We start from the raw sequence: 19,745 nt of genomic DNA, 5'->3' as shown, positions 1-19,745 counted from the left end.
GCACAAAAAATGTTATCCGTCTTTAATGTTGTCCATGAGTGAGCTTGAATGTATATTTTGTATAGGATGGTGTTGATTATAAGTTATAAAATCTGTATGTATGTGTGTGTGTGTGTGTGTGTGTGTGTGTGTGTGTGTGTGTGTGTATATATATATATATATATATATTTTTTTTTTTTTTAATCAGACAGAATAACATATAAAACATAAAAACGCACCGCAAGGCGAATTATTTCAACAAGAGAAAGCAAAAAAAACATTGTCACGCTGCAGGGATGGACTTGCTCCTGTGCTCACATGCAATCACGATCATCAGGAATTTTAACTTTTGCTTTGCACAGTACAACATGTACCCTGAAAAAAAAAGGTTATTTACTGAGCACAACTCTGGGTAGGCCTTTAACCTCTAGGGGAGGACACCCAGGAAGAAAAAAATTATTGGCACGATTGCGCATTCACATTTTTGCAAGATTTTAAATCTGATATTTCCGGCAAAGTTCTCGTCAAAAATAAGTACCAAGGACAGTTTGTAGTCACAACAGTTAAATTCTTACCAAACTGATTTGGGTTCCCTGATGATTTATTAAGTCTCACACAACACATTTCAGACACTGCAGACTCTTTCCAGGCTGAACGTGAGGTGCTCGGCATCGAAACTGTTATCTACACGCTTGACTCAAATCAACTAAAAAGAAGGCCGATCCTATTCCTCTCTCGCCTCCTCCCTTCTCAATTCCCTGTTTGTCTACATGTGTTCGCGTGACTGGGGGTCTTCAGCTTCGGCTGATTTATCCGGTCATAGAACAAAGAGCGATAAACTCACTCACTCTTTTGGCGACTTCCCGCAATCTCAGTTTCTCGTCTATCGCTACAATCGCTCCCTCGCTCTGCTCCGCGTACCCGGCATGACAGAATGTGGGGATTCTGAATGTGGCTCCACTCTGGTTACATAGTCTCTGTCACCCTGCTGGAACCTTATGCCACACCTTTGCCATAGGAAAAAAAAATACTAGATCTGCCACTGTGGGTAAATAGCTGATGCTGAAAAAGTAGAGGTTCAGCAGACGATGTATGAGGCTTCAGCTGCACAGGCCATTCAAAGGGGCTGAGCTCCTGTCCACTCGTCTGGTGACAGCGTATCTTCATGACCCAAGGGAGTGAAACAGAGCGCAGGTGTGAAGTCTGAAGAATAATGGACAGAGCCGGGGGTGGTGGCACCACCGTGTGACACACTTTCTGTCATTCGCTGCAGACAGATGTGTGACCCCTCCCTGAACTCTTTCATCCTCCTTCTTATTAGATGTATGGCTCTCCGTGGGTCTACTGCTAACACCCAGATCAGTTTGATCAATGTGCTTATACAGAAGAGCCGGGATCTCAGGCACAACGTTCAAATTCAAATTTTATTTGTCACCTACACAGTCATACATGGTATGATATGCAGTGAAATGCAGTGAAATGCTGCTCAATTTTACAAAAGAGAATAAAAACAAAAAATATATATTTAAACATTATATTATATGTAACAAGTAGATGTGCAAATGTTCCATATGTGAGTCCCGAAGTTGTCACAGACATGGCCCTATTGGTTTCATATTATGTAAAATATTCAGTTTTTCAGTTTTAAGCTCATAATAAATTAAATGCAATGCATCATCAAGGTATGAAATAACACCTTCATGATTTATTTTAATCACAAATTATAGCCATCAACCCATTCAAATTAGCTGCCATTAAAAATGTTGCCATTACGTTAATCACGTCTGGAAAAATATCTAACTTATCTGCAGGTACTGATAAGACACAGAATAAATAAGGGAAATAAGGGTTTGATAAAGATAATTAAGGGTTTGCCTATTTACATCTGTCTTTCTATTCCTATCTGAAAAACACTGTAAACTGATTAAATATTAAATTAATCACAAATTTCTTCACAATTAATAAATTGATTGTCACACAGTGCTCTGTGCATTGACACCAGCAATTCTCGTTCAATTTCTATAGAATATTGAGTTTACAAACTAAGAGCCCTGATAAGGCTCAGACTAGTCAGTGAAGAGCATGCTCAGAGATTGTTAGGTGCTAGACGAAAATTATAATGTATTTCTACATTTTTGTATTGTTTGTGCAATGTGTACGCATGTGCGTGTGTAAGTGTTAGATTTGTCTGTAATATTTTTTGAACAAGAGGGTTTTCACCTGCTTCTTAAAAGTGGTGATAGTCTCGGCTAGTCGTGTGGAGGAGGGCAGGTTGTTCCACCAGCCAGGGACAACAACGGAGAACAGAGATGATTGGAATCGGAGACCCCGTGAAGAAGGAATTTTTAGTCTCCTTTCGTTTGCAGATCTGAGAGAGCGTGCAGGAGTGTAGCTAGGTAGTAGTGTGTTGACGTAGGAGGGCGCAGTTTCATTTACAGCCCTGTAGGCAGCATCAAGGATTTGAACTCAATGCGAGCAGCTACCGGGAGCCAGTGGAGGGAGGTAAGAAGAGGTGTAACATGGGTGTATTTTGGCTGATTGAAAATGAGACGGGCTGCCATATTTTGGATCATCTGGAGTGGTTTTATGGTGACTGCAGAGGCTCCAGCCAGGAGAGAGTTACAATAGTCGAGTTTGGAGATGACCATTGCCTGGACGAGGAGCTGCGTAGCCTGTTGTGAGAGAAAAGGCCGAATCTTGCGAATGTTGTAGAGAGTGAACCTGCAGGATCTGGAGATCGCAGCAACATGATGGTTCAAACTCAGTTTGTCATCTATCCAAACTCCAAGGCTTTTTGCAGATGCCGTGGGTGTTAACAGTAGCGATCCAATTTGAATTGAAAGGTTTTGCTGAGGGGAATTGTTGCCCGGAAAGATCAGAATCTCGTTTTTTGATAGATTGAGCTGGAGGTGTCGCTCAGACATCCATGCCGATATGTCTGAGAGGCAGGCCGAAATTTTTGTTGCTATAGTAGCATCTTCTGGTGGAAATGACAGATAGAGCTGGGTGTCATCAGCATAAGAGTGATAGGAGAAGCCATGTGATTGGATGATGTGACCGAGTGAGCGAGTGTATATTGAGAATAGAAGGGGGCCAAGGACAGAGCCTTGTGGAACCCCTGTGGTTACCCTAGAGAGGACAGATGTCTCACCTCCCCATGATACCTTGAAGGACCTGTCGTGAAGATAAGAGGTGAACCAATCTAGTACGGTTCCTGTAACTCCTAAATCAAATCTAGCCTCAATTTTTGGCAAAAACAGGCCAGCTATAAATTTCACAATCAACACAAGAGTATGAAATCCATACTATAAATACAATGTGTGAGATTTGACTTTAAACTGCCCAGTATCAGAACCACACAATTAAAAAGTAATAAAAAATCTAAAGTTTCACACCAAATCTCAGTGTAAAAGACTGGTTGTATCTCAAGCCGTTTTTTTTTTTTTTTGTCTGTGACAGTTCGGTGCTTTATTCTCTGTGAAGGCCACTGGGCAACGGTGACTCCTCAGTTCAACCAGGCAGCACCTTCCTCTCCTTCTCTTATTCCATCTTCAGCAGACTTGGCTTCACACCTCTCTGGCACTCACAGTACCCACGCTCCCTCAGCAGTCTCCACACAGCTGCGTTTTACATCTCACCTGAGGGAGCATGGGAACAGGAAAGCACAATAAAGCTACAACAACAGAGCTCGTCTCCTGACCTGGGGGACATAAAATACCTCCTACACACTAAGTACTTTGGGGCAGAGGAGCTTTGTGCCGCAAAAGGTTTGCCAGCAGTGCCCTCTGGTGGACAAGAATTTTGATGCCTTGCCGCAGCCAAAAATGCCTGATGTAAAACTTTCAGTTGTGATGTGATATTTTGCTATAACTGATTCAAACTGAAAGACATCTTGTTCTAGTGACAATACATGCATTGCACTGGAAGTCACTTTTTTATAAGAAAATATTGCAGGCACTGGTTATTGATGGTCCCTTACACTCATGAACATCTTCTCTACCAAGCAGCAAAGCTGACATGATATTGGTGGGCAGTGGGCGTTAATGACAGGCCAGTAATGAGGCAACTGTTGAACTGATCACCTTAAGAGCGTGTATATGATGCATGCACATCTAGTAATGTGGCCAGTGCGAGTACATCTGAACCCTTTTTCCCATTTTTCCCAACACAGTGATGAGATCTTCATTCGGTACGACACAGCTCTCCGGAGCTGAGCGTCAAGATTAATTAAATGAATCCGGTCTACCCTCCGCGCATTTGTATACATTCAGAGTGTGCACTGTGTACACGCTCACGTTTGGGTCAATAGACTAAACCTGATTGTGGAATGAGTACATTTACCAGACATCAAGCTTACAGATGGGCGCAGAAAAAAAGGAAGTGCGGATTTTGTCAACTGTTCAACCATCCATCCATGTCTGAACAATAGAAAGGAGCCTTGTGCAGGTCCAGGTGTTTAAACGCGGCACTATTTATATTGCCATCTTCATCACAGTTTTAGAATGACGTTAATTCTGGTAAGGGCCTTATAAAGACTGAATATAATAATAAGGTTTAAATATCATATTAAGCTGTGATAAGTTTTTAAGTGAGATGTGAGGATTGACTTCACGCCCAGACAACCATGAGCACTGCATTAATTTATCCCACTAATGAGGTTTTAGAAGGATCTGGCCCTGGTCAACACATGACAGCCTAAATTATGCAGATGTTCTTCAAGTAGCTCAGATCTCGAGACATCTGTGAGCATTTAAAACGAGAAAAGGCCCGCATTTTATAGAGCAGCGCTGTGCCTCCTTCAGACCTTGTGAACAGAGCAATGGTGCCTCTGAGCATAAAACCCCCTTAACACGCTCCCACACTTATGCATTACTAATGGCTCCGCGCTTCCAGATTCCCGCGCATGGTGAGCCGAGTACAATATTCATGCCTGTCGACCGTCCTGTCGCTTTACCCACTCTGATGTTGAGGGAGGAAGGGACGACGTTGATGGCTGATTGCTCTGTAGGCTGTCATGTTAAACGCATTAACAAAGATGAGCCACGGCAAACCTACAGTGCTTATCACTACAAATCAACTTTGGATGTTGTCCCTGAAAATGTGATTAGATGACATGACAAGATATAGTCCGCAATTGCAACGTAATAAGTGTCAAGTTTCATCAGTTATTATCATATCCTGTTTACACTATTATAACCTCAGTGAGTCTTCTGACTGCTGATATTTTGTCGCTGTACCCAAGATGCCCTGCATTGGGGACATTTGTGAATGTGAGATTCTATTTTCTGATAATCTGTCTGCATGTTTGGCTCGGTAGAGAAAGTGTTCCCGGGATTACTATAACAGGAATCGTGTGAATAATGTGGTATTACAAGCAGGGAAAATTAAAACTTTAACCAGAGCGACATATGATCAGTATTTAGAGGGACAGTCCCTGTGGAGCAACTGGTTGGTTAAGTGTCTTGCTCAGGGACATAATGGTAGTAAGTGGGATTTAAACCTGTGACTAGGTGGTTGACTGGATCCCACTAGGCTTCTACTACCACCCATAAGAGACAAGAGCTTGCAGCCAGTGCTAGCGGACTGGACCAATTTGAATGTGATATTTAATCGCTGCTTGTGTTACTTATTGGCAGGAGGTGCTATTTCTAATTCTGTAAGTATTGCAATGCATCCCAATGTTTCTCCTTGTCTTAGTAATGATGATTTATTACATGTTACTATACATCCATTACTGTTTCACATCTCTGTTGACAGTTTAACTATTACAGAAGGAAGACTGTAGAGTTAATATGGGCACTTTAACGTTTGTCTGTTTATCACAGATCATCGCAATACTGAAAGAATGTATTCAAATAAAAAAAGTCCTGATACCATCCAGACATACTCATAAAACCATTATAATGCAGCTCATAATACACGTTTTTAGGCTCAATGAGCCAATTCAAGGCTGGAGCTAACCTGGAGGATACATTTGTGGTCACTATCCAACTTCCCTTAAACTGATAAAGTTCTGTGGATGCAGAATGAAATGTATCTACCTTAAAGAAAGAAGACTGAAAATGTTTCACATGTAAATTATTGACAGCAGAATTGTCCCATGCCATTTTCAACAATGCCAGATAAGGTTCATTTTTATATAAACACTGTATGTGGCACATGTATTTCTTTTTTTTCGAATGCAGAAATATAAAAACACTAGAAAGTAGCTTTGTGCACATGAAAAGGCTGCATGCAAATATAGTGCATATTTTAACCTCAGAACTAAACGCTGTTACAGCTCACTTGTTATTACACGCAGCTACATCCAAAACCATATTCAGGGTATTCCAGGCCACGTACAGGCTCACTTCAAATAAACACAGGAGCCGCAGAGACTGACAGCAATAACTGCTCCATTTCACAGGAAGAAAATCTAGCAATCACTGGAAAGGGCTGCCAGAGACCATCCATTAACATGTGAGCCGTCTGACAGCAGACACAAGCATGTGCATCTAAAGTGATCCTTTCAGCCCGATCCCAGTCAGAACACCACACGGCCTGTGCAGCAGGAGTGTAAAAGTCGCATCTGCTCAATCGTGATGCTTCTCCAAACACCAGAATAGAGTTATTGGCTCCCCAGGGTGCAGAATTGAAGGCCAATGCCATACTAACGGCGCTTCCAAGCCAATCTCAGACTCCACTTCTGCTAAAGGGCCGAGCGTGTCCAAGCCACCAGCCATGTGCATTTCATACCACATCACCAGCGGGGTGATGAATCTCCTCGCAGATGGCATTCTGAGCAGATACCACAATTACATATACAATAAGAAATAGCAAAACGCAGCAGTTTGTCATCAAACAAAGCTTTAGCCAGTACGGGTCCCTGCAGTTGGAGTGAAATCGATTCCCGTCTTCATATAAAACCCACTTTAGCAATGGAGGAAAAAACCTAAGTCACTGAATAAGCAATAATGGCAAAGGAACTGTCCCTGAACAGTAAGCAAAAACTAATAAGCCAGCAAAAAAAAAAAAAATACACACACAAAATACACACACACACACACACACACACACACACACACACACACACACACACACACACATATATATATATATATATATATATATATATGTATGTATATGTATGTGTGTGTGTATATATATGAGAACATGTGTCATTCATGGTTTTGATGCCTTCAGTGAGAATCTACCAATGTAAATGGTCATGAAAATAAAGAAAACACATTGAATGAGAACGTGTGTCCAAATTGTTGGCCTGTACTGTATATTATATATTCTAATTGTGGAATTACATTAAACAAGATGAACTAACTTGCCTTTAAATAAAACTTCAAACAAATCATACCCTCCACTCATTTTGTGTCTACTAAAATCTAATTACACTCGTAGTGATAATAGCCAACGAGTGTCATCTTAAAGATGTATTTTGTATTTTCCTTTGAATTCAATAAATGCTGTGACTACTGCAAAATAAAATGATTTTCTAAATAGTCAGAGCTAAAAAAAAAAATAGAATGCTATAGTCCAAAATAAATTGCCCCCAAACATTTATTGCAGCAACGCAATTCAATTTATGGACCTGCCAAACTAAGCACAAGTAACTCTTAATTCCCTCCATTAAGGATTAAGCATTCTAATTGTTATTATTTCTTGCACGTGCGAGAGGTGCATGGCTGTGTAAAGACTAAGGATTGTGCATGAGAATAAAACGGTAGAAAAAGACTTTCTGCAGTTCTTTCTGCAGTAAATGTCTACCCTCAGATGGACTAATAAATGTTTGAGAAAATGACTAGTCTTTAGTAAAATTCAGCTACATATCAGGTGGGTACATTGACATTCGCTCTGCATCCCTGGAAAGGTGCTGGGAAGGTTTGGATGCATGTTTTACATTTACATTTACGGCATTTGGCAGACGCCCTTATCCAGAGCGACTTACAACGTGCTTTCAAGTTACCATCGATGAAGAGATCAATTCCGGTTCACTAGGACCCCAACTATGAATACAATCTTTTTATTCACTATGTTGTAGTTTCTATACAGAAGCTAGATAATAAGAAGGTTACAAGTTAATCTAAATATTCTCTAAAGAGGAAGGTCTTGAGATGCCGTTTGAAAGTACACAGTGACTGAGCTGTTCTGACCTCAAGGGGAAGTTCATTCCAACACCAAGGGGCCAAGACAGAGAAGAGTCTAGATGAGTGTCTTCCTTTTATCTTCAGAGCTTGAGGGACCAGGCGAGCAGTACTGGAGGTTCGGAGTATACGAGGTGCAGTGCGAGGTGTAATAAGGGCTGTGAGGTAGGATGGTGCTACTCCATGTTTGGCTTTGTAGGCCAGCATCATTATTTTGAACCTGATGCGTGCAGCTACTGGGAGCCAGTGGAGGGAACGTAGCAGAGGGGTGGTGTGGGAGAATTTGGGAAGCTTGAAGATAAGTCGTGCTGCTGCATTTTGTATTATTTGTAGAGGTCGGATGGTACATAGTGGTAGACCAGCTAGAAGGGAGTTACAGTAGTCCAGTCGTGAGATTACTAAGGACTGAACCAGTATCTGGGTGGCCTGTGTTGACAGATAAGGGCGGATTCGTCTGATATTGTAGAGAAGGAATCTACATGAGCGGGAAAGATTGCTGATGTGAATCAAGAAGGAGAGTTGGTTGTCTACTGTTACTCCAAAGTTGCGGGCTGTGAGTTGTCGAGGTAAATAGCAAGATCCTGATGTGGTGAAGAATCTGCTGGAATGAATATTCGTTCAGTTTTGGTGGGATTGAGTTGGAGGTGATGGGCTGCCATCCAAGACAAGATGTCGATTAGACATGCAGAGATTTTGGAAGCAGCATGTAGATCAGAGGGAGGAAAGGAGAAGATGAGTTGTGTGTCATCAGCATAGCAGTGGTAGGATAATCCATGTGAGGAAATGACCTCACCAAGTTATCTTGTGTAGAGGGAGATCTAAACAGTTTTTTACAAAAACTGTTGAATGGAATGCAGTGAATCTGTGAAAAATATATATAATTTTTGTTTGGGTGGGCTTAAACCTCTGGCCTGTAGTTTACATTCTCTGACAAAGAGCACACTCTCCATCCCCTAATGTGGTCCCACACATTTGCTTGTACTCAGCTGATCATGTCACAACCTTTAATGCCACCAAATTTCTCAAACCATCCATACTGACGATGTTGTCAGTGAACCAATGGCCGGATGCGCAGAGAGATGCAGCATGGGGTGGTTCAATGTACAATATAAACGCCTTTCATGCGAGAAACGAAACGGCTATCTTGATAACACACCCCATTGACGTTTTTATCTCAGTAACACAAAAATCTCTGCTGCATACCATAATAAATATCCACTGTGAAGCTAAACTGAAAGCTTGTCTGTTTTTACATCCAGCGCAGTGAGGCTAAAACAAGAAGGTCACAGCATCCACAAATGGCCAATAAACCCAGCAAAAAAGGCACGAGTTGCAAAATATTCAAGACCTCAACCTCATCCAAAACGAGCTGTTCTGGTCATAATATCCCCCCACCCCAGCTCCTCCATTTGTTGAGCTAAAATGTCGGCTGGACTTCCTGCTATGGTAAAACCATCATTCACCCGCCACAGAGTCTAACTGCGGTGTGTTACAGGTGAAAATATGCCAAACACAGGCAGCCACATCCAACAGCTTGGGCCTCACCGCCAGCGCTTGCATTAGACTTCCAAAGCAAACAGGGTCCCGCCAGGACCGACCCCAACATGTCACTCATAAAGCCTGCTCACTTTCCGGCATATTTATCACTAGAAATGTTAAACAACTCATTATTTCATTCAAACGGATGGATGTACCAAAATATCCTTGCCTGGGTCTATTACTACGCTAATCTTCCCTTAGACGATGAACTGTTACCCCACAAAGTCATGTGTTCAGGTTCATACTGTGTGATATTGTGAGAAATATCTCTGGTTCTGGTTCCTCCAGAACGGAGTTCTGTGTCCCGCAGTGTCAGAGGTGTCATGAATTTTGAAATACGGTTGGTATCGCAGTCGCCTGTGCCACGTTTCTCCTCAGTCTTTATATGTAATAGTGCCTTGATGTTTAATTGGTAATCAGTCAAAGTGAACTTTATTGTCATTCAAATCACACAACCTGCAATTTTCCACGTTCAATATGCAAACAAGTATAAAACACACACAAAACAGACAGACAGGCTGGGAAATGGAACTTGTCTCTCTTCTTTGTGCCGGCCATTATTAATTAAAATGGTGCAAAAGTGACAGCAGTGCTGTAATACATGGCAAATTCTGCATCCAGCAGGTGCTGAAGAACAGTTGTGACGTTTTGAGAAAATTATAGGGTTGAAACTATGCGGTTTTTGTGAAAAAATGCAGTAAATTGCAGATTTTGCAGTGACTCTTATACAACTTTTTCACGTGACTCTTATACAACTTCTATATCCATTCTGTTGTAGCATATCTTGTGAAAGTGAAGTGATTGTAATTGTGAAACACTGCAGCACAGCACACCGTGCACACAATGTGTCCTCTATTTTTATCCCACCCCCCCTGGTGTGCAGCCATGACAGGCGCCCGGGGAGAAGTGTGGGGATTCTACCACTGACCCACCAATGCATCTTAGCCTTAGCATAATGTACAGTGTACAAACATCAATGATTATGTTGTACCCGTTTACATCCATGTCACACGGTGTGGCTTAGAATAAACATACAAGACTGCTGACATGGTGAGCAACATACTTAACCCTGTTCTGCTCCAGGGGAACAGAGCCTACAATGGAATGTAAGTCACTCTCTATAAAAGTGGAAGATAAATAAAAGTAGATACACGTGAGTGGAAATGTAAAGTAGGGCAACTCAGACCTTAAAGGCCTCTTCTAAACTTGCAGAGCTTTACAAGAGTTGCGTGGGAGTTTTTAAACATGGTTTCCATTACCTCCGCTCATTAAGTCAGGGCTATTTTGAAGTGTCTCTGATTGGCCAAAGTTTTAAATAGAAAAGGGTCACATGTCTAAGTCATATTACTGACTGAATGTGAACAGACATCTGCATGTTTTGTGTGTATATATGTGTAAGGATTTAGTTGCGGAGTGGGTGGTGACTTTCTTCCCCTAAGGGAAGAGTTTGAAATCAAACACGTCTTCCAAGTCAAACAGACCTGGGGTCATTATGGGAATTTAATATGCTGTGTAACTTCCTCCAAGCCCACGCTTTCAGGGCTGGGAAACGGCACCTTCACCCACACCCTCAATGCGATACTCTGAGGACAACTAGGAAATAAAGACTTTGAACAAGCTAAAGTCTTGGTCTCAGGTTGTGGAAAACTCATCGACATTCCCTTCGTGTCATTTTTCAGACTACAAACTGCAGAAATAACCATCCCAGAGAAGCACTCAAAGAAGAAAATGACAAAGAACCAGCAGTGCCTGCACCCAATAAGAAGGGTGCCTTCACAGAGCCCACACTTCCACCTCCAGGCAGGGTCTCCAAGCATTCCCCCAGCTGGGTGTCCAGGGCCTGGAGGCATTGATGCAACTGAGGAGAAAGGGCCTGCACCATCGTAGAAGAGGCGATGGAGGAGGTGGTGGAGAGTAGATATAATGAGGGATCTCGTAGATGACAAAATTTTTGGTCAGGATATGGGCTATATAAGTGTTGAAATATATTACCATCTGTTTGAATATTACATCATATACCATATATCATATACCATTACAGGAAACCGTCCATGTTCCATATATGTATATTAAAAAAGCTATAAAATAAAAATGCTTTTTAGGATGAAAGTGTTAATTTTTTTTTTTTCATTCATTAAATGCAGAATAGAAATCTAAATCAAATCAAAATTTCATCCTCTAGGTATGCTTGCACATAGTTTATGAATAAACTCTGCTGGACATCTCAGAGAAATAGCCACAGATCTTCTTGTGCCTCTGGGCTTCCTCAAATCTTTCAGTCTCCTCTTTAATCCCAGACAGACTCGAGGTATTGTGGACCATAACATCAATTCCAGAACTCCTTGTTCTTTTTTACTTTGAAGATAGTTCCTAGTGGCTGTATGTTTGGGGTCGCTGTCCTGCTGCAGTATAAATTTAGGGTCAATCGTACACCTACCTGTTGGTATTGCATGATGGATAAGTATCTTGGTGTACTGATGACACCAAGCCTTCTGTTTCAGCAAGTGACTTGTGGAACTGATGATTATTAGCACATGTTTGGAATAATTCATCGATCAAACGTGAATATAATCCTACAAAATCCCTGCTTTTGTGCAAGTTTCCTATAAGAAATTATGCCGGGTTGAAGGCAAATGGCGGTAAAACTAAATATGTCTTCCTTTTGTTTGCTCACTTTGCATTTTTTAAACCATTATTTTATTGCTTTTTTTTCACACCTGCCTAAATCTTTTCTGGATAGAGGTTAGCCTGCAAGATTTTCAAAAAAATTTAAAAAGGAAAAACAATATGGTCTGGTTTAAAGCCCAGTGCACAGGAATCGGTAGAGACTCTCTCAAAACTAACATCCAGACCTGAAGATGTTTTTCATAATGTCAAACAGTTTCTAGCTGCAGAGAGAGCCAACATACATTTTAAATATTACAGTGCAATAGACCACCTAATAATTCTCATTCACAGCCTGTTTAAAGTCCTCGCGACAATTTTGCGGCTGCTTTCTTATGGCTGGAATGTGCATCCTTAAGACGGATTATAAACATGCTTCACATTTATTCCCCGAGTACTGCAGGCGATGTTCCACACATTGCTCCAAATGGAAATATAATAATAAAAAAACACAATGACTATTAGCTATGCAGTTTTACTGTGTTGTACATGGATACTCATAACCATGACCCTCATTATTCTCAAGTTTTAAAAAGAGGACTACTACTATTTATTTTTTTTGTGATTTGAAAGTTAAAAACTCACAAAAGACCAACAAAATTGGTATGCTTGTTCTTACGCCTGCACAGCCTGAGTATTTGAAAAACTGAAAGTACTACCAGCATACTAATTAAGCCCTTGGTTATGGGAATCTCGCTCTCTCTATTTATCTCCCACACTCACTCCCATCCTGTTTTCCCTCTGGGAGGGGATCCAGCCCCATGAAGACCTGAATTCCTGGGTCAAAAACGGCCAATCAGAGAGTGGGCTGTAGGCCCAGGATAGCCCTGAGGCCCAGGCTGTATCCCCTCTTTAATGTGGGGACGGGGATCTCGCTGTGAAAGCCGCTTAGCTGCAGACGTCACAACCACAATGGAAATGTAAACCTACTGAACGCATGACAGGATACATATAGCTGAGCCATATGGTAGTGTTTAATCTACAGGCGGTAGTTGCAAGCTGTCCTCTGAGCTAATTAGCATGGTTGGGATGTATGAACACGAGATTTTCCGTTTCTGTTCTCATTTGCCAGTTAAGCAGGTTTTTGTTTTAAGTACATAAAGTCTTGCATACTAAGATGCTTTGCTATTGTCCTGTTCTATAAATAACGTTAACAACCCATAAAGTAATGTACAGATTAGCTAAAAGGATGCAGAAGAGATTATGATGTTTTAAGCGAATTACATTAGAGATCTAGGGTAGTAATAACCTCAGTACCTGATCTTTTACCTGCGAGCAGTTGGCTGTGGCCTAGTTTGTGGGTATATTTTTACTGTGCGATTTGTCTCTGCCACACGGAACTCGACAATGCAACAGAAAAGGAATACAATGCATTTTACTATGAAAGCCAAGAATCAAAAGTATGCATAGCCCCAGGGCTGGCCCACGGCATAGGCAGTATAGACAAATGTTAAGGGCGCCATCCATCCAGGGGGCGTCACAAACAAAGGAAGAAAACTAATTACACTATTCACTAGTTGCCATTAATGTGTCTTACAATGAAAAGAACAAATCAACATGATCAGAAGGATGAAGGTCGAATCCCGAGCCGCCAAGGTCCCACTGAGGTGACACTGAGCTGCCTACTGCTCACCAAGGGTGATGGTTAAAAGCAGAGGACACATTTTGTTGTGTCACCGTGTGCTGTGCTGCAGTGTTTCACAATGACAATCACTTCACTTTCACTTGTAGTACAATGTTACAATGTTACAACAAAGAGTGAAATGTCACTCTTACCTGCCTTAAAGTCTTCAGAGCCCAACTTCTAATTAGCCTTCAACTAGCTCAAGGTCTCATGTGTGTGTGTGTGTGTGTTTGTGTGTGTGTATATATATATTTATTTTTTCCTTCTAAGTATGTTAAATTTGCAATTGTTAAATAAAAGTTTCTTGTGAGTATATCTACACTATTAGTGGAATTTATTGTGATGCGAGGGGGCGCCACCTAAAGTCTTGCCTAGGGGTCCAAATTTGTAATCACACAGACTGATGTGAGACACTGTAGCAGCAGAAAGGTGGCCAAGGTTGAATTCTGTACTTAATATTCTGAGCTGGTAGAAAATTCTGTAATGGTAATGTTGCCACATGAGCAAGAAACTTGGTTTGTGGGAAATTAATTGAAAAATCCTAAATGAATACAGCAATGAATACAGCATGCATTCTGTATGTAGAATGATTGGGCAATATTAATATCACAATTCTAGCATGCATTTTGTCACCAACTTTTAGTTTGATTTAAAACAAAGTTTAAACATAAATTTTTAATTGCAATATTTCTGGAACACACATCACATTTCTGCCACGCTGGTGCTGCAGCACCATGGCAACAAGGCCCATGGACTGAACTTTCCAGGTTTCAGACATGTACAGTGAGTATTTGGCAAAAGAATTTGGCAGCCACCAATTGTGCAAGTTGTACAGGAAACATTGTCATTGCCAACCAAGATTACATTACAATGTATTGAGGCGAACTCTTGATATTGACCAAATACATGTTTTCTTTCAAAAAAATACTATGTGTTTTTTTTACAGACCTCTCTCATCTTTTAAAGTGGAACAACTTGCACAATCATTGGCTGCCAAATACTTTTTTTCCCCCATTGTATAATGTATAATGTCCCACACCTAAGAAATGGTTGATTTACCTTGACCAGACTGTTACAGAAGGCAGGAGGCTAAATGTGTTTTGACTAGAATGCTCATGCATTCTCCAATAACTTTACCACAAGGACCCTCCATACACAACTCAAGACAAAACAGTCTGAAGAGCCGGCAGAGGAACATGTGAGAAGACGGAGCAGCAGAGAATTAAGACAAAACAACCGAGCGTCAGGGTTTGTTCAGCTGCTGTCACTGCGGACACAAAGGCATTTGTGTGCAGCTTGTGTGGTCAGCACAGCCAGGAGGAATTCACGATTTAAAATGTCATCCAGGCCCTCATGTCTGGAGCCTCACACACGGTGCCCTGGAGCAAAGCGAAGGCCGGCTTTTAAACCTTATCAGAGGTGAAATCCCATGTGTCATCTCCAACTTGAACGGGATCATTGGGAGTTTCAGGAAGGCTGTGGTGGTATCTGCATAACACCATCATCCACACTACTGATCAAAAGTTTTGCAACACCCCAATTGTTCCATTCTAAGCTGAAATCCAATGAATACCTTGGAATTGCTCAAAGGTAGGTGGTCAAGGTTCATCCGACAGCAAGATAATCCAAAACATAAGTGCAAGCTATGGCAAAACTACTTTATGAAAAAGGAATAAGACTTAAACCGCATCATGCTGGTTTGGGACAAACTGGACATGAAAGAAAAGCAACCTACAAGTGGCACACATGTATACAACAGGCTTTCTGGAGAACATTTCTGTTGTAGAAGGAATTGTGTTCAGCTGTTATATCTACCAAACTGTTTAGAAAAGATTTTGGTTCAAATTTGTTGAATGATTTCTTTTTCAATTTTCAGTAGTTTATTGTTCTGTGCTTTCATTTCAGAGAACAAAGACAAGGAGGTCCATGTCAACTTTAGTAACAAATGACAAAATTCAACCTTGTGCATCATTGCAAAGGCAATTGTTACATTACAATGTCAGTACATGCAGTCCACAAGATGTGAACTTGCACAGTCATGTTCAAAATGAGCTGTAATGTATTTATTATGTATTATGTATTATTATTATATACACCTTATATACTGGCTCCAGTGAATAAGCCATTTAAAAAAACATTTCAACACTTCAGTAAATAATACAATTTATTCAGTAAATAATCCAATTTATTAGTAACCCTCACTAAGGGTGATGAGTTTAAAGCAGAGGACACATTTCATTGTGTGTACCATGTGCTGCAGTGTTTCACAATGACAATCACTTCCCTTTCACTTTCTAGGGGGCAGTGGTTGCCTAACGGTTAAGGAAGTGGCCCCAGAATCAGAAGGTTGCCGGTTCGAATCCCGAGCCACTGAGGTGCCACTTAGTAAAGCACCGTCCCCACACACTGCTCCCCGGGCACCTGTCATGGCTGCCCACTGCTCACCAAGGGTGATGGTTAAATACAGAGGACACATTTGTGCTGGGCTGCAGTGTTTCACAATGACAATCACTTCACTTTCACTACACTACTGTTCTCCTGTGTAATGAAAAGTTTATGGATGCCTACCACAAAAAAATTATTTAAAATTTAGCTATGTGATCACGGCTGAATCTGTACAGAAACAATGGATGAAGACGAATTGATCAGGAGTCCAGAAATCCCACTTTTGACAGGGGCCCAAATCTGGCAATAAAAGCTTCAACAGAACATAAGAAAAGGAGCCTCAGAGACGCACTTGGTCCACATCCCAGACTTCGCCCAACAGTTTTCTGTAGAAAACAAATCTTGCAGACGCGTCTAGGAGCAATAATATCAATCAAACAGCCGTAATGTTTAACAGTCAAGTTACAGAGCACAGACTCTCAGAACGCCCCTAACTTTCCAGCAGATTAAAATGTTTTGGACTCAATCCCAAAAAGGAAACTATATTGTACTTGTATGCAAAATTCTGGCACTGCTGTGTATTCAGGCTTTTCTGCTAAAAATGCCTTCTAACGCAGTCCAGGACAAGGGACGCACAAAAAAAAGGCACCTTAAATTAAGCTTCTGAAAACGAATGTAGCTGAATATTCAATCCACTACATCCACAAAGAATGCACCATTGTTCCGACAACCCCCATTACATTTCTGAGTCATTAATTTGGCTTTTGGAAAGGGACAAAATGCTATGCGAGCCCACTAAATGTGCTCCTTTGTCCAATTCTGCGTTCTTTTCATTCTATGATGCTCATTGGATCCCGTGGCTAGTTAAGTTTATTTCCAACTTAATTTCTATTTCTAACTTACCTTTTTATTACTTCTGTGTTGCCTCTTAATCAGCTTTTTTGAGTTTCTTTGTTTAAAGGTCCCCTATTATGAATATTTATTTGCTTTTATATTGGTCTTAGTGTTCCCCTAATACTATGTCTGAAGTTTCTTTCCGAAATTCAGCCTTAATGCAGAGTTAGAGCCACTTTGACTAAGTCACACAATGAGATTTCCCCTGTGTCTGTGGCTTTAAATGCTAATGAGGGTGAGAGAGGCGGGACGAGAGCCGCGGAAATGACGTCATCAGCACAATTCTCCAACCACAATGTTTAATGCAAACAGGAAGTCATGTCGGCTTTTGACGGAGCTAAAAAAAAATACATCTGTGCTCATTTTCACATCCAATCCCCGAGCAACTGCAACGCTTCACACGTTTTCAAGCCATGATGGGGACGGGTGGGAACTTCTCTGGACAAAGTATGAGTAAGGGTAGGTAGCGTTTCCCCTTATGATGACATAAGGGGACAAATTCCGGATCCGATCGCCAGAGCAACCGCTCTCTGAACAGTGTAGCGTATTGACCAAAGCACTCTTTACACATATGGCCATTTCTAGTCACCGCAGGACCACAGACAGGCGAGGGAAATTTTCATAAAAGGCGCCTTTAATTTCAGTTTAATATATAAATAAAATGATTCCCACAATTAAAAAACTGAGCTCAATATCAAATCATGCTTAGTGGTCATTTTTTAGTATTATTTTATTAAGAGATTAATAATGTTATATGGAAAGTCCAAAAGCCTGGCGAGACGATGGCCAACAGAGCTTCCATTCTCCCACTGGCGGACGGTTTCATAATCGCCATCCGCTCATCGCATGCGGACAAGCTCAGCTGTGAAACAGGAAGAGCTGCGTGTTTACGGGTCGGCGGGTCAGCAGATGTTTGGTAAGCTTTTGCAGATGAGCCGAGTAGTACTCTCCTGTATTTTACTTTTTATCTTTTTTTTAAGTCAGTCGTGTGTCAAGATAGCGTGGCCTCGCGCTTCCCGTGGGTTGAGATGATAAATCTCTGTAAATTATGAAGAGATTGGGATTGCAGAGGGCTTCGTTGACAAGTGTGTAATGATGGTCAGTGGTCTACAGTCACAAAGGAAGCATGAGGTCATACCGGGTGCAAAAGAAGATTATGTCCATCCTGATATGTCATCAAGATTATGCTCAAGTTTTAAGTCTGCGTGCGACTTGTGTCGGGTGGCATGTAATCCAGACGCGAGCATCAGCAAAATGAATTGCTCTGGACACAGCACTTGTGAGTCCTGGCACACACACACAAAAGGTATACCAGTTGGCTGGGATCGTGTGTGTTTTTACATTGCCAGAGATGCCAGACTGTTCTGGGTCACTGACGAACTGTTCAGTAACGGAGGCGACACTTTCTTCAGCCGGGTGGAACTAAAAGCCCCGAAGCTCAGCGTGCAAGCATCAGAACAAATGCAATCAATTATTCATGCCGCCAAAACCATTTTATTATTTTTTATTTACTTATTGTGAGATGTACGTAAGCCCCCTTACGCACGCTAATGAGTCCCACAGTAGGCTAATTCACAACTTTAATCTGATTCATAATGCACCAGCACGCTCGAATGGGACAGGAAACATGGACCACAATATTTTACCAGAGAACAAAGTTAAAGCAATTTAGGTTAAGGAGCAATAAAGTCATCCAACTCACATGACTGTCACACTGTCATTCTACAGTCCTCAGTGAAAGCAATGGACACTGCAGAGCTGAGAAAGCTACCGAAACACTGAAGCTGGATATTACATGAAGAAAGTGTAGCCTACTTTGTAAGATTACATTCTGGACATCAAACTAGCACAGAACCTAGAAGCTGAACAAGGCAACCAAAAAAACATATTACATATATACTGAGACAAATTGACATAGAAAATTAGTAATATTGAAAAGTGTAGGACAGTTCTGAGCTGCGAAGGGCTATGTGGTTTGTGATAATATTTCAGACTATACCGTAATGGACACTATAATTACAATTTATTTAACTACGTATATAATTTATATCTCATTTTAAAACAAGCTTGTACTGACGAACCTAGGGAAGAACTCGGGGAATCTGGCAGCTCCAGAGTTTACAAACGCCTTCAAGTGCTTCATCTGATGCAAAACAGGACCTTTAACAGGCAGCGGAGATATTAACACGACTGGCACAGCACATTTCAGGCAGCTGGCGAAGAACACGTCGGACATCGAGAACAAGGCTGGTATGTTGTTCCTTTTCACAGCCCGGTTGGCATGGAAACAAAACCGAGCAGAACGAGGAGAAAAGGAAAATCCACTTCCAAACTTTTCCTTACCATAGTGGCTCTCCCTCTCCAGTGCCCTGTCCAGCTCCATAACTTCAGAGAACAGGAACAGACATGCTCCCTTCAGCCAGCAAAGCGAGTGTGTGCGTGTGTGTGTGTGTGCGTGTGTGTGTGTGTGTGTGTGTGTGAGGAAGAGTGACTCTGCCTGCGCTGGGATCAGTCTCCTGTGTAAA

General features: G+C 41.4%; 1 protein-coding gene across 1 annotated transcript in view; it reads right to left on the bottom strand.

The window, feature by feature from the left end:
- The window catches only part of dab2ipa (DAB2 interacting protein a), a 73,886-nt gene extending 54,141 nt beyond the window's left edge, over window positions 1-19,745 (bottom strand). Inside the window, exon 1 of the mRNA XM_028995423.1 lies at window positions 19,564-19,745. Within this exon, the coding sequence (XP_028851256.1) occupies window positions 19,564-19,603 (40 nt within the window). The 5' untranslated portion in view covers window positions 19,604-19,745. The remainder of the gene's footprint in view (window positions 1-19,563) is intronic.

The sequence above is a fragment of the Denticeps clupeoides genome, chromosome 11 (genome assembly GCF_900700375.1).
Source record: "Denticeps clupeoides chromosome 11, fDenClu1.1, whole genome shotgun sequence".
NCBI lineage: Eukaryota > Metazoa > Chordata > Actinopteri > Clupeiformes > Denticipitidae > Denticeps > Denticeps clupeoides.
The sequence above is the reverse complement of the archived record's forward strand: the minus strand, read 5'-3'. Positions and strand labels throughout refer to the sequence as shown.